General features: G+C 25.8%; 4 protein-coding genes across 5 annotated transcripts in view; 3 read left to right on the top strand and 1 right to left on the bottom strand.

Annotated features, from left to right (window-relative positions):
* LOC135924230 (uncharacterized) overlaps positions 1-5,720 on the top strand; it is a 62,269-nt gene extending 56,549 nt beyond the window's left edge. Inside the window, exons 16-20 of the mRNA XM_065459282.1 lie at positions 4,217-4,507; positions 4,715-4,835; positions 5,131-5,328; positions 5,482-5,576; positions 5,695-5,720. Coding sequence (XP_065315354.1) covers positions 4,217-4,507; positions 4,715-4,835; positions 5,131-5,328; positions 5,482-5,576; positions 5,695-5,720 — 731 coding nt within the window. The remainder of the gene's footprint in view (positions 1-4,216; positions 4,508-4,714; positions 4,836-5,130; positions 5,329-5,481; positions 5,577-5,694) is intronic.
* Positions 5,721-5,764: 44 nt separating this feature from the next.
* On the top strand, positions 5,765-8,306 carry LOC135923460 (uncharacterized). 2 transcript variants are annotated; one of them, XM_065458211.1, is made up of 5 exons: positions 5,765-5,915; positions 5,964-6,283; positions 6,575-6,754; positions 6,801-6,968; positions 7,287-8,306. In XM_065458211.1, exons 1-5 carry the CDS (start codon positions 5,822-5,824, stop codon positions 8,148-8,150), a joined length of 1,626 nt encoding a protein of 541 aa, XP_065314283.1. In that variant the 5' UTR covers positions 5,765-5,821; the 3' UTR covers positions 8,151-8,306. The 2 variants fall into 2 exon arrangements, with proteins under 2 accessions (XP_065314283.1, XP_065314284.1); XM_065458212.1 differs by having other exon boundaries at positions 5,789-5,915; positions 5,968-6,283.
* Positions 8,211-15,961, bottom strand: part of LOC135923461 (major facilitator superfamily domain-containing protein 10-like) — a 46,522-nt gene continuing 38,771 nt past the window's right edge. The window contains exons 8-14 of the mRNA XM_065458213.1: positions 10,030-10,141; positions 9,907-9,962; positions 9,809-9,861; positions 9,515-9,605; positions 9,382-9,429; positions 9,204-9,293; positions 8,211-8,348 (exon numbers count right to left, since the gene is read on the bottom strand). Of these exons, the coding sequence (XP_065314285.1) occupies positions 8,251-8,348; positions 9,204-9,293; positions 9,382-9,429; positions 9,515-9,605; positions 9,809-9,861; positions 9,907-9,962; positions 10,030-10,141 (548 nt within the window). The 3' untranslated portion in view covers positions 8,211-8,250. The remainder of the gene's footprint in view (positions 8,349-9,203; positions 9,294-9,381; positions 9,430-9,514; positions 9,606-9,808; positions 9,862-9,906; positions 9,963-10,029; positions 10,142-15,961) is intronic.
* Positions 14,354-15,529, top strand: LOC135925402 (uncharacterized). The gene is made up of 5 exons (XM_065460697.1): positions 14,354-14,419; positions 14,618-14,780; positions 14,826-15,013; positions 15,062-15,166; positions 15,212-15,529. The coding sequence occupies exons 1-5, from the start codon at positions 14,354-14,356 to the stop codon at positions 15,527-15,529; spliced, it is 840 nt and encodes a 279-aa protein (XP_065316769.1).

Raw genomic sequence — 15,961 nt, forward strand, 5'->3', positions numbered from 1 at the left:
ATCATATATAGCAACAATTTGAATCCAAAACCACTTAAGAATTTGAGGTTTTGTTAAATACAATATTCGAAAAATACTTATAAACAAGAAATTTAACAATCTAAATGCTTGGGAAATTGTTGAAGATGGTAAATCTTCTGTGAGTTTCATAGACTTCTTTTTAATACACATGAAAGCTATAATAGGCGATTTAACAATAAACTTAGCTATTTGATGGTACGTGAAAATATTTTTATGGAAACGGAAATACTATTACTGTAGCTTTAATCGTAAAAAAATGTCCTGAGGAATTTCCAGATATATGCCCAAATGATGCACTTAAAATCTACTGAATTGAAAGAAAGAAACCAGTTTTACCAAAAGATTTTTAATAAATCAACATCCTAACTGTTGTAGCTGTTGAAAAAAAGAAGAAATAAATTTAATATAATACATCAAATGTCAGTTATTTTCTGATAGGGGAATTAGTTTTTTTCCTGGTGGATGGGAGGAAAACGAAATTAACACATGGGTTGTTTTTAGAAAAGAACAATAAAAGTTTCTTTGTTTGCGATTTGGAGTGAAGAAGACATGATATTTGATGAAGACGGGATTGATTGGGGAAGATTTAATATGTTTAATATCTATAATGTTATATGTGCATAAATAAAGATGACTTGTAGTAATGTTTATTATATTTATATTATTATTAAAGGGATTGTTTTGGATTGATAATTATATATTTTTGAGAGGGAAGGGTTGAGAGTAAAGAGCTTTTGTTTTTTTTCAATACTAACGAATGCCTAATATATCTATCCTGGACTGGTTGTTGTAAGTATGACTGCAAAAGCTTTGTTTTGTTAATAAAAGTAGATCGCGAGAAGTTAGGAAAAGAACTAATTTATGGCAATTGACTTAATTTTTCATAGTATTTATAACATATGAAAAGAAATTCTATATGACAGAAAATTACAGTGGAGAATAGCTAGCCAACAAAACAAGGAGGAAGCAAGCATACATCTACACAAACCAATTACATATTATATTTTATTTTTTTACTTTATTTTAAATGAACTAACCTTCGGTTAACTAAAAATAATTAAAAATAGAGAGCTAGCCAATATTGATCATAATAATCTTTTTTAATGATGGCAGTTAAACTTGAATTATTAGAGAAAATTGAATTAAATGAAATTCTTTTGTGTAAATTCTCATACAAACGTTAAATGTATTAAATTATTTTTTTATGTTACGAACGCGTTCAATCGTTTTTTTGAAAAAAGGTGATGAACGGCGTTCCTTTTTTTTGACGAACTTTGAACGTGAACGCGTTCCTTTTCTTTGATGAACGCGTTCAATTTTAAAAACACTTTTTATTTTTATTTATTTGAAAAATTAATATTAATCCGCATTTTTTAACAAAAAAGTCTTATATTTTTATTTGAAAAATTAATATTTAATCCAATTTTTTAACAAAAAAGTCTTATATTTTTTAATCAGCTATTTTTCCTTTTTCATATTGCAATTAACGTACCATAGTGCTACTGCTAGAGAAGATAAGATTAAAGTTTATTAATTTGAATATTTTATATTTTAATTTAATAGATTAGCATTTGCATGGATATAAATATTTCATCATCAGATTCTGAAAATCAAAATTCAATATTAGATGAATTAGAATTACCATGGCCCAAATATCAAAAATATTTCACTGTTTTAAAATCAATTCCGAGATATCCTTTTTTTTGACGAGGAAGAAGAGGGCAGATTGGAGGATGATAACATAGCTCAATTTTATGAAACAATGGATAAAACATTAAATGTTTTAATAAATTCCCCCTTTTAAAAGAATTGTTTATCAAGTATAACACCGCAATCCCTTCATCTGCCTCTGTTGAGCGAGTTTTTAGTATAGCTAACGCTGTATTAACTGACAAGCGTTCATGCCTATCAGATGAAAATTTTGAAAAGCAATTATTATTAAAAATTAATAAGAAAAATTTATTTTTTTATCGCTCTATTATATTGTATTTATAATTATATTATCAAAATAAACTATTATTTTTTATCATGGCTAATATATTGTGTTGAAAAATATAAGGCATTTATTTATATTAAATTTAAAAAAAAATTTATCTTAAATTTTGAACGTATGAACGCGTTCCTTTTTTTGAATTTGAACGTGAACGCGTTCGATTTTTGTCAATAAACGTTGAACGGCAACGCGTTCGATTTTTTTAAAAATGTATACAGCACTAATTTTTTAGCATTATATTTTGTACATGTAAAAAATATATAAATAATAAATGGAATTTATATATAGTATAAGACTCAATAAACAATATAAAGTGTTAGTAAAATAAAGTAAACTAAATCCAACTATTTTTTGTGGGGGGGGGGGGGACTCGAATGTTTGTCCCAGTCTTTTCTACTCCAGTCCGCCCCTAGAGGAGGAGCTGCTATTTTTATCAGGGCTTAATTTATGCCGAATTGATGGTAAAGCAAAATATTGTCATGAATTACGAAGAGTTCGCGAAATTTAAAGTTGATAAATTCGTAATTTGACAAAAAATTAATACATATATATAAATATGATTGCGTTTATCTCGCTATCGCTTTTTTATCAATTTAATCATCGCAAACTCACAACGGCCACATTAAAAAAAATTGAAATTAGATCATTATTTATAATTCTATAGTTTTAGTGAGTCTTTAATTGAATTACAATCTATATCATAAAATAGGTTTTCATAAGTTGACACTTGATATCTACAAAAATATAAGAGCATTTATAAAAAAAAATTTTAAATCCTAAGGGGTCCCTCATAAATAATTATTTTTGATATATTTGATAGGGAATGATCCTAATTATATTTTTGCGTCGACCCTTTTATTAGCGGTTTTAATTTATTCTCGCGGTCTCATAAGCAAAATTCCCAATTAGTTATATGGCCAGTCACCTACATCTTGATAAAATTTGAAAAATTTATTAAGAAAGAAAGAAAGATCTTCTCTTTCTGCATCGTATCGCATGCATTTTAAAAATTAATTTATATCATTTATGTTTTATAAATATGGTTATCAAATAACAACTCTGGATTTATAAGGCATCGGAACACAAGTTATTTAGCTTTCAAGTTCTAAATATGAATTACCGGATGACCATAATATTGGTATTTTATAATAAGATAAATTTTCCTGGAGTTTATAGATCTATTATTCATTTATGGAGCCGGTAGTTTATCATGCTATTAGAATTACCGAAGAACGCATCGATAATTAATTATTTTCTTATAAATTATTCTATTCCATTTTATAGGGTTGTCTTTCTTACCTTCCTTGCTTAAAATTTATTATTATTACCATATGATTTTTAGATTTGTTAAATGAATTATATGCATGGACTGTATTTAAGCATTAGGAAGAATGGAAAATTTATCTTGTTGCCTAAGTTTCCTCTACCAAGACCAGATAATCTCAGATTTCTTTCTGATAAAGCTAGGAATAAAACGTTATAAGAGTCACAAGATTTACAAAAAAAATCAATTTATTTCATACCAAATCGCAGTGGTGCAATTTTTCTTCAAGATCTAATTTATAATATAACTAAGAATAAATGTTTTATCTACAGGCCAAAAATCCGGACCAAATATATGTTTCGAATAAAAATAAATATTTTATATCTTGATTTTGGGGCATTTTTTTACAAAAATGCTAAGGGGTTAAGTCGGTTTTTTAGAGATAAATTATAACGGAAAGAGTGGGATTCGAATGTTATTTGGGGATTAGAGGATAGTATATTAACCTTGGTCGATAAATAGCAAAAAAATATTAATAAATTTTAGCCTAATCATAGTACGAGATAGTGGTAGATTTATATTTAAACAAATTGACCTATATTACTTTCAATATGGCTATTTATAGATATAGGCAACTCAAAGATTTATACGGCTACGGGCTGGCAACTTGCGCAAAAAAATTATGAATCGACCCAGAGATTTTTTAAACTTTGAAAAATGCAAATTTATCATTTTTTCTTCTCGTAAAAAATTTTCGGACTAGTCATGTGTAATATTTTGACCTACTAAAAATATTACAGGCCAAATAATCCTTTTAAAAAGTAAGGTCATGCTGATCTCTAAAAAGAACTAGTTTACGCCAGAATTTATTTATTATTTTTGCTTTCGAAGTAAACAAACACTGAGCCAATAAAATTTATCCTTTACTATTTTAACAGATCGTTGCTCGATAATAGTAAATGATTCGCTCGGACATTTGACTCACTCATTACTTTTTTGTTTACTCAAGGCCCACAGGCTTACAAACCGCGCAAAAAATGTTCTACATGAAAATGATGATAATACTTTGGTGAACCAATCATCCTTTCAAATACGTTCATATCAATCATTAGTCGATAAAATTAATTTAGATTTTGAACGAATTGTTTTTAGTATGATCAAGTTAGAATTGGAAGATTTTGAAATTATAGATAGAACTGGGATTGATTACAGACATAAAATGGAAATCGGTATTTTTAAAAAGATGAGATCCTTATTGTTTTTTCTTCTTTTTTTTGAATATTAAACTAGTAAAAATAAATTTAAGTTTTTATATTTTAAATCATGGGAAATACTGTTAAAAAAATAGGATGCTTATGTTTTAAACAGAACTTTAACAATAAGCTAAATTTACACTTTTAAAGAAAATTATTTATTATTATTTGATTAAAACATAGAAATCCACATAGAATTTCAACATATTAAAGCCCTTATTGTATCTCAAATTTACGCATCCTTGATTCAATACGCTTTGGTCGTTGACATGCCTAACACAATTGATATTGTTACTACTAATAGGTTGCTAAAATGTTATTTTATTTTTAGATATTTATACAAATATGTAAGGATCCAAAAGATGTATATATTAAGTAAAATTTGATAATTCATTCTACCATTAATTATAATTAAAATAAAGATAGATAGTTAAATAATGTACTTAATAGTTAAATAATGTACTTACTTAAATTCCATCTATTTAAATGTTTATTAAATACGATTTATCTTAACATTCAAATTCACAAACATGAAAGAAAACAGATAAAACTTTGTTTACTTAAATTCAAATATGTATTATTATTTTTAATATTTTAAGTAATTTATCAACGTCATATCTTCAATATATCAAATATGAAAATGAAAACTGTGAAATGGCTATCAAACTGTTTTCCGTTTACCGCAAATTTTATGATGTTAGTGTAATCAACCCAGGACCAAAATTATTAACTAAAACTCTCACGACCTTCAAACTACCTTTCCATTTCCTTAATATCATTATGGAGGATTTATTATTGTGAGTATTATTTTTATGATAAATGAAAACTTTTACCATCGAGTCTAAAGATTCATATGGATAAAGAAATAAAAAAGTATTTAAATAATATAAAAGATTGACGAAGATGAATTAAGGAAAGAAAATTTTTAAATGTATAATTTATATTTTTAGAATGAATAACAAAGATCCGTTGATGATTCTGAAACGTGACGTTAATTTTGTGATTTTTATTTGCTCGAATTATTCACAATATTTCAAATCAAATTGTCATAAAATTTTAATTACACAAGATGCTTTTCAATCTATACTAAATATCTGTCGCTTCACTTTTTTTATTTGTCTAAACACTTATAATTATCCTAATATAGATTTAAATATTCCAAGTTCAAAACAAAATGATAATTGTATAGAAAATAAAAATAATCATCAACTTGAAAGCCAGAATTACAATAATAAAAAGCTTTATTGGACAAAACTAATATATGAAAATGTTAACAATATTGGTTCATCCATGTATTTAGCTTTTCTGGATGTGTTTATATCTGCTAGTGAATACCTTATTAGCAACTATAGTGATAAAATTTTAGAAATATTATCCAATTTAGGTAATTACAATTAATTTTATTTTTAACACTATAATTTATAATGCAAAGCTAGTATGGATGTCTACAAGGAATCGTCATCATCTATTCATGAAAACTGTTTGATATCTCAAATGAGTACCAAAGACATTGACTTTTCTCAGCTAAAGGAAAAAAGAGGCAAACTATGTCAAAATATTGCTAGTCAGATATTCGAAAATGGACTTAAAAACAATTTTTTAAGGCGAATAGTGAATTCAGGTACTGATCGTACTCGCAAAAACAGAGTTGTTAATACTGCCATTAAAAAAAGCATTAAAATGATGATAAAATTTTTAAATATCCTAAAGCTTCGCATATTTGATCTTCATCACGATGTTTGTTTTGAAAAGGTTTCCTTTTTTCTTATCTTTTATAAGCCACCCCCCCCCCCTTTAAATATTGTAAGAAATCATTTGTTTTACCGAATAGAACGATTTCTTTAAAAATGTTATTTTAGCTTTCTTAAATTTATACAGTTTATTTTATGGCAACATATTAAAAGTAATTAAATTGGTTTAACTACCTTATCTTTTATCTTTGATTAAACAATTTTCATTTATAAAGAAAATTTTTATCTAAAACTCTTATTAGGCGTTTATATTTTATAAATCTTATTTAATTTTTGTAATTTTTTCTTCTAGTTTTTAGATTACTATAGTGTGATTTTTTCCAGCGATGTTTTTCAATCAAATAATGATATGGCTTTAACGCAGTCTATAGTAACGCTTTATATAGAAGGAACTAAAATATTGCCTTCGCATTTCGATGTTCTAAAAGATTGGGTTAAAAAAATTTATTTGCTTTGTGGTGATATTAAAGATGTAAAATTAATGATAAGTGTACTTATATATTCAAATTTTGGAATAGGAATCTAAATCAAAGAATATTGAAGATAACGAGCTTCTTATTATAAATCCCGAAAATTGCTTAATTTTTTTTGGCATAATATTGAACAAGGCCTTATTACCTATGATAGAAACGATTGAAATTTTCATTCAAAACATAAAATCAGAATACATCCTTATCTTAGACATAGTAAATAATTAATTTACCAATGACTTTATCCTAAATTTATAAGAAAAACATTTATGCAAATATTCGATTCGTATTTTTAATCAAATAATTGAGTTATTTTAATTCTTCTAATATTCGATTCAATTAATAATATTTTCAAAAAATTTAAGGAGATGATTCATAAATGTGAAAAAAAGTAAAAATTTCTGCAAACATGTTAATAATAATTTCAAATATTTACAAATTATTATGAATAATTTTTTTAATTAATATTCGTAAAATACGAATCGAATAGCTTTTTTAAAATATATCGTGGAATTATTTTAAAAATATTTTAAGTGTTTAGATGATGAAAATGGGACCTCGTCCATAAGTTTACTCGATTACCAATTAACACTCAAATATTTAGCCAAAAATGAAAAGTTAGCTTCATCTCTTATCGGAAACTTAGCTGTTATAATATGTGATTTGGTCAAGATAGATTGTTGGGAAGCGCGATCCGCTAAAAAGCAAAGAGAGATGGCAAGTTCACAAAAACAAATTTTAATTCTAAACATAGTTTTGGGATTAGTAAAATGCTGCACTGAATTTTACAGAGTCCTGACATTCTTAGTTAAACATTTTTTAACTGTTTCGAAACCGATAACTGAATGCGAAAAGTCGCCACTTACTAATTCAACAAGTATTTGTGAAAGTTTACAAAACGAATCAACTGCTCGGTTCGAAAAATTGATTACTTTGATAAATGAGCTTGTTACACGAAATGTTTATGATTACTTATCACACGTTGTTAAAATAAATCGAGAAACCATCGCTATTAGTTATTCGAGCCACAAACAGATAAAATTTTCAAAATTGTGTATCGCGAAAAAAATTAAAATGGATGAGGTGTTAAAATATAACGAGAATGAAAATGATCTGGAAGAGCATTGTAATGGTACAGATTTACTGCTCAAGGATGAGCATAGTGAAGCATACGAAAATACGGCCAGTAAATCAAGTAATACAAGGTTAAAAAATGAGAATTTGTTAGCTTGCAAACTACAAAAGGCTGTTCCACCATTAATATTTCAAATCGAAGAGTTGGAAAAATTTCTTATGAAACTAAGTCGAAAAACGAAAAATCCTAGATTAATAGCAGCCATGAAAATGGGAACTTCCAGGGATTTTCGAATAAATTTTGATAAATCTGTAACGCAATAAAAGTTTGTTATAAAATAATTTATTAATATTTGATAAAATTTTACTATATTATATAAAAATTTATAAAAATCGTGATTGGTTAATATAATTTTTTTGGTGTTTAATTGGGTAAAAAATTTCTGTAATAAACAATTGGAGGAATGATTTGAAGTATTGAACCTAATAAATAGCAATAAGTTGGTCCGATGCTCCAGAATACTAAATATTATAAATAAAAATACATAAATTCATGTTAACTAAATAAATTTTTTACATTTAAATGGATATGTTAGTGCCAATGAGTTTTTTCCGGCAATATGTTATTTTTCATTAAATAATTTTTTGTGTGCGTTATTTTAAATTTAAAAATCGGATTTTACAGGAAGTGTATTCCATGATGTTAAGAATACCTATGAATTTCGGACAATTTTGCCACGAACTTCTAAATGTTAAAGATAGGTTTAACATGCTGGAATACATTGCCGGTAAATTCAGAATTCTAATTTTAAAAAACGTGCTCAAAAAATAACACATTGCGGTTGTATTATAATTTTGGCTTATTGAGATATCAATTTATAGGGTTGGCAAAAACCATGAAAATAAAAATACCATACTTTATTATCAATATTTAATATTTGCCCATTTTTGATAAATTTTTAATACATTCTGTATATAACATTAAAAAATAACTTAAATTAATAAAGTTTGAATATTATAATTTAACTAATATTTATATGGCGCATGAATTAATTTTCTTGTTATCGTATCAACTATCAAAATATTGAATTTAAATGAGGATGAAATAATTATAGAAATTTTATAGGTTAATTATCAAAAAAATATAATAATGCAAGACGGATTAACACAGTAATTATCTTTAATATTTAAATTTAGCAGTAAAATAGCTTATTATTTATAAATAGAAACTAATGATTATCTAAAATATAAAAAAAGAAGAGCATCGATTTAAATCATATTTTATCAAACAAATTAAAATCATGTAAGCCAATAAATTTAGATTTATATATTATTATAAAATCTTTGGATTTCCTAGAATTGGGGAAATTTACTTACAAAATGAAAAAAATAATGGTCCAATTGTTCTGGCTAATGCTCCTAATGATCGGTGAATGCCCATTACTACACCCTTTTGATTTTGTTTGCCTGAATATTTCAAATTATAAAATGTATTTATTTCTTGGAACGATTGGGTGATATCAATATTATAATAAATTTATATAATTATAACTACCATAATAAGATACGAGTGAAGTCAAGGTAGGAACAGCCATTGATGTAGCTTACGGGATATATAAAAATCATAAAATCTTTATTGCAGCAAAATATAATTATATGCAAATGTATATATTTTCTAATTCAATTACATAAGGAATATATGAGAAGACCGGTATAAAAGGTTAGTCTGTTATGACTCAATGCTATTATAACGTTAGCTGGGATGATCAATATAAGAGCCTATAAATCAATTGTACAATAATATAAGATATTACATATAACAACTGTTTATAGTATAAAAATAAATTGATTTGCTAAAATATTTTTTAAATCAAAGTTTGATTAAACCCAAAATTTTATAATTATTAAAGACGATGAATTATTGAGTTGAAAAATATTTATAAAACCCCCAAATAAAGAAAAACAAGTATATCTTGTTTTACCATTAAAGCGAATTTTTTTTCTTTACATGGCGGAACCTGGCGAAGAAAGCCACCTTTTAATTAAAATATAAACACTGATATATATGAAATAATATTACCTTGCACTATTACCATTACAAACCCGATAAAACAAAACATTTTACCTTGGTCCATGCTATATATATATTTTAATAAATTGAGGTAAAAATTGTAAGAGCAAATTATCTTAAATTAAATATTACCTGTTGTATTTAAAACGAAGGTGAGTAAAAAATGTTAGCGTAAATTCCATGCCAGAAAATAAAAGGAGATAGAGAAAATAAACACACCCTAGACTTTGCAGCTTGGATTTTTCTATTGAAATATATTGAATATACATACGACAAAAATTATAACATATTTTTTTGATAACTACAAGGAATTTAATAAAATAAAATTTACGTATAATAAATATGTTAAATGTAAAATTCAGAGAAGGCATTATCATGAAAACAATACATATTGGAGTTTTTAATTGTGAAGTTAAACTGATAACTTGGTTTTGTAAAGAATTTCTAAGTTATCAGTATACCTACAAAAATACAAATCGAATTAAATAATTGCATTATTCATATTCGGGCGGATCAAATAATTGCATTAATCGTATTCGGGCCAATCATATTGCATTATGCATTCGTTCAAATCAAATATTTCCATTATTCGTATTCATGTAAATTAAATAATTTTAATAAATTTCTTATTCAGATTCGAAAATTAAATTCTTTAAAATATTTTCAAAAATAAAAAAATGGATTATTAAAATTTAAAAAAGGATAAATTGATGTGGGAATAAAATAATAAGTTCCACAAGTAACATGATGACTTACGAATAATTTTAACTTAGAATATTTACAAATAAATTTAAATATTTTGGAATAATTCAATCGAGTAATGATAAAGTTATTATTCGACCAATAATTTTGCCATTATTCGTATTGTTTTGTATTTTTAAATACGAGCCCGATAGAATAATTTATTTTAGTAAATATTTATAGGCTACTAAATATGGGTTAGGTTAATCTAGACTAGATGGACGTCGGATTAATATTTATATTTTTGCGAAAAGGAATTTGATAAAGGCATTTACAGACGTGTCGAAGAACCGTTATAATTTTATCACCGATACTCGAAGAGAACCGACCAGTTATAAATCCGGGCAAAATTGGCCCATATAATTTGAAATATTTTTGTTTTTTTTAATAGAATAAATTTCATTAATTGGTTTTAATTCAATTTAAAAAATAATAATATAGTACAAATCTATGTTGTTAGGTTACTTAATTAGTTATTTTTAATTCTTATTGTTTTATTTAAAATAAAGAATTCAACATTTTTCTTTAATTTCTGTTCATATATTTAATATATTTTTATTAGAGATTAAATTAAAAAATAGATATCGCTGCTCAGTTGTTAAAAAATCGTGATCAAAGGAATTTGATCTTTATTTTGGTAAATTATTCGGATTGATTATTTTTTAATTTTTAAAATATAATATAATTTAAATAAAAATATCTATCTCCATCGTATTTTGGCTTCCACCATAATTTATATTTGGGCTGTGCCGATATTAAATATCGGATCAGCGAAAATATTTAGCGTTTATCAAAAATATCAGATCGGGTCGATGTAAAATAACCGATCCGATCTTTTTACTTTTCGTTTCTTTTGTTATTATATGTTATGTATATTTTTTTTTATCTATTATAGCAGGAACGAAAACCCGAACCCTTAATATTTCGCTGAACCTAAACCCACTTTTTTTAAAATTTAGAGTTCAGGGTTCAAGCTTTTTTTAATTCTAAAAAATATTTATTTTTTTTATTTAAACTTTAATTTTATTTATTTTAAATCATATATTAAAAATAATATAATATAAAAAACATGTAATTTACGATTTTTAATTTATAAAAGATTACTTAAAAATAGTTCTATTCAATTCAATTCTTTTTTTATTCAAAAAAATATTAAATTAAAAAAACATTTTTTGGTTATTTTTTTGTGTAATTATTTTTGTTATATATTTAATAATTTTTTAAATTGTTATTGTAGTTATAATTATGATGATAATTATTTTTATGACGATACTAATTAAAATAAATTTTTTTTAAAAACTATGTTTCTGTTATTTTAACTAATTTTAATAAGTCATTATTTCTCTGGTCTTCGAACCAGGGTTGCCAAATCTCCCCCATAAACGGGAAACTCCCGCTATTTTTTAGTTTATACGCAGACATCTCACTCCCGCAAAAATCTGCCGCAATTTTAAATGTCTCTCACAATATTTTTAAGCATTATAACGTTTTTGATTTTGAGAAACAGTAATTGATTATTTTTAAAATAAATTTTAAATATTTATTCAAAAAACATGTCTAGTTTGTATTTCTTTCTATTCTTACTCCAATCATGTTTTATTTTTATCCAATAATAAATCTACATCAATGTGTGTGTATAAAAATTATAGGGCTAGGCGTTTAATTATCACGTATAAATACATAATAAGGTAATATTGTACTTATTTCAATGATATTTATTATAGTTCAATCACATTATTATAATCAGTGCAGGGGAGTGTATCTACATTTGCAATACAAAAATATGCTCCAAAAATAAGAAATAATACAGTTGCAACTACAGTTGCGGAAATGGTATACACTTATCATAGTACAACATTCACAGAGCTACTTATCATCACAATGTGAGTGAATCTTTTCCCAATAATATTTAACGACGATAAGTGAATTGTGGTAGAACAAAAATAAGCAAGGCTATCACCAATGTTTTAGGACCTGAATCCAGGATGTCAATTCTTGAGGATTTGAAAGATGTACATCCATAGGCAATTCTAACAGATGCATATAAGAAGGGAAATATTAAAACATTTCCCTTCCTCCGCTATTTCAATAAAAATAAGGGCGTTTCAATAAAACGATTAAATAGACATAGCTAACCATATAATGGTAAATATAGCAGATTTGATATTATCAATGAGTTGCATGTCAGCTTTATGCGCTGATAATGCCTTAGTGAATTCAAAACCCAGAGTGTATTTACAGAATTGAGGCAGCCCAATGTTGACATAATGCCAATTGGCTGTATATACCATATACTAGATAATTCTTGCAAGGCAATGAATGTATTATCTGTGAATGTCGAAATAATTGTAATAAAATGTTTTAACGAATTTAGTTCATCAACTAAAATAGTTAATGAATTAAAAGAGTTGGTCTTGGTAAAGTGGTTTGACTTGTAATGGTGTGAGTTGTTGCGATATGTCCCTATCAGGTGGTTATCATTAATACCCGCCATCGATAGAATTTTAAAATTTTACGAACCTTTAAAAAATATTTCTTAAATAGAGATTGTTGCGTTTTAACTAGTTTATAATAATTATTATGTTTTTTTTATTCTAAGTGATATGTTTTTATATTACCATTTATATTTTTTTGTTTTATTTGTTCAATTAGAAGTGATGTGTTTTTCTCAAATTATCATTTATATCTTTTTTTGTTCACGTATACCGAGCCTGTTTTGATTTCATCCTCAAAACTGGTTCTAGCCAGTTTTTGAGATAGACCAGGATTATTAATATTCTTTTTTTTTTATTATTTAATTTATTTATATAAAGACCACGAAAAATCAATTTAGCATCGAAATTTTTTTATTATTTTCTTTTTTTCTGTCCGATTTTAGGATAATAAAATTTTACATTAGATTAACTATTAAAATTTTTCTTATTTTAATTCGACGTTGTATTTTACTTTTGATTAACTTTAAAATAAATTTGGGTTACTTTTATTACTCGACGTTGTCCCAGTGATCCCAAGATAAAATCGATACCCAAACCTGGCCCCCCTGGATCCCATCATCGACCATCCCGGACCCCCGAACACGAACTGTGTTTTCCCCTCTCTGACGGGGGGACCCGTCTGTCGAAATTATTATACAGGAAAAAATATTAGTTCAGAAAGAAATAAATTTATCTACAGATTATATATATAATAGTAAAATACAACTGCTCAAAATAAAAAAATCAATAAATACATTGCTGAAATTATTATAACGTCCTCTATCCCCCTACATACCCTTATAAATATTAATAAATTTTTGGAAATGATTGGTTACATAAATCCAAATATTAAAGTGTTGACTTATAATACTTTTAAAAAAAATATTCTAAACAATACATAAATAAAAAGAGTCAAGTTATATCCATGCTAGCTAAATTGCCAGGAAAACTGGCTATAACAACAGATTTATGGATGTCTGTTCAAAAGCTTCCATATATATCTATAAGTGGCCATTATATAGATGAAACATGGAAAATGAAAGAAATAATTTTGGATATTAATTATGTGCCGTATCCTCACAAAGCTGAAAATATATATAAATGCCTTACTGAATTAATTATTGAATACAATTTAAAAGAAAAAATTATCAGTTTAAGAACTGATAATGCTGCAAATATGCTTAAAACTCAGAGATTATTGAAAACTTACATGACCTAACCCATTTGCAGAATATGGCTGTATGGCACATGTGATAAACATCATTTGCCAGGATATTCTGAAAAATATAGATGAAGTTATTGTGAAAGTATGATCAATTACAACAAACATATCTCAAAGTCCTTTATTACTTCAAAAATATAGAGTATTACTTAAAGATAATGGACCAAAAATTCCAATTGATGTTGAAACCCGCTGGAATTCATCATATTTGATGTTGGAGAAGGTCTTATCAGTAAATTATCTATCTATATTTTTAATAGGATTATATATTTTTTATTATTAGAATTTTGAGGCAATAAAAACTTTTTGTTATTCTGAATATGAAACATTTGGCAACATTGCCTTGACTAATGGTGACAAAAATAAAATAGAGGAACTAATTCCTTTATTAAAGCCATTCTATGAAACCACCTTGGATTTATCTGGATCCTCTTATCCAACTATTGGTTGAATATTTATTTAATTTTTTAAATAGTTTTTCTCTTATTTAGGCATGTGTCTTATGCTAATGGAAAATATACAAATACATATTGAAAATATGTTTACTTCCAATTCTTTCCCCTCTTTTATTGATGCACCTTTTACATTGAAAGTCACAAAAAAAATTAATCACTATATTCATACATTTTTAAGTATGGAGTCCTATATTAGGACTCTATTAGACCCCAGAATTAAAAAAGTTATTCCTAATTATTTATAGTATATTATAAAATTTCTTTTTATTTAGGTTCACATGTTTAATTTATTAAATACTCATGAAAATTTTATTCAATTTAAAGAAATATTTGAAAAATATGCAAGCACTTTATCAAGTGGCATAAAGTCAAACAAAGTATATAAAAATATTTATTTATTTTATTGATCATTATTATTTAAGGAAATATCTTTGAGGGAGAGAATAGCCAGGGATAGGCTCATGGGAACTGGGACATCAGCAGAGAAAGATGATAATGAAATCCAAAGCTATTTATCTGATATTTTATATCCGACTAACATACTAGATTGGTGGGAAGGGAATCGATTTCGAATTCTAGCCAAAATAGCTATGGACTATCTCCCACAACAGGCTACATCTGTAGCATGTGAACGGATATTTTCCAAAGCTAGTGATAAAATAACAAAAAAACGAAATAGAATGAATCCGAAGATGGTTCAATCTATGATGACACTGGAATCTTGGATTAAAAATGGATAAATTTTAGATTTTTTAAAAGATAATTAAAATATTTATTTATTTATAATCAAATATCTATCGCAATATATATTACATATAAAACTAATTAATTATGTAAATCAAATTTAAATTGTATTCAATAAATTTGTATTAATATTCTTTTGTAATATTAGGCATGTATTGTGTATAATATAATAAAAATAATTTTGATATAATTAAAAATATTGAAATAAATTTAATGCTAAATAAACTTTTGTGGCTTGATAAAAAAATTGATGGGACCGGACCGATGGTCCCACGGTCCGGTCTCATTAGACTTATATATTAGAAAAAAGGGACCGGACCGTTGCAAACACTAGAAGGAGGGTTCTCGTTCCCTAATTTATAGTCTTCATTGTAGAAATAAAAAAAATTAAATTAAATACACAATTCGATTTTTTTCATAAAATGTAT

The sequence above is a fragment of the Gordionus sp. m RMFG-2023 genome, chromosome 2 (genome assembly GCF_954871325.1).
Source record: "Gordionus sp. m RMFG-2023 chromosome 2, tfGorSpeb1-WG-v2, whole genome shotgun sequence".
Taxonomy (NCBI): domain Eukaryota; kingdom Metazoa; phylum Nematomorpha; class Gordioida; order Chordodea; family Parachordodidae; genus Gordionus; species Gordionus sp. m RMFG-2023.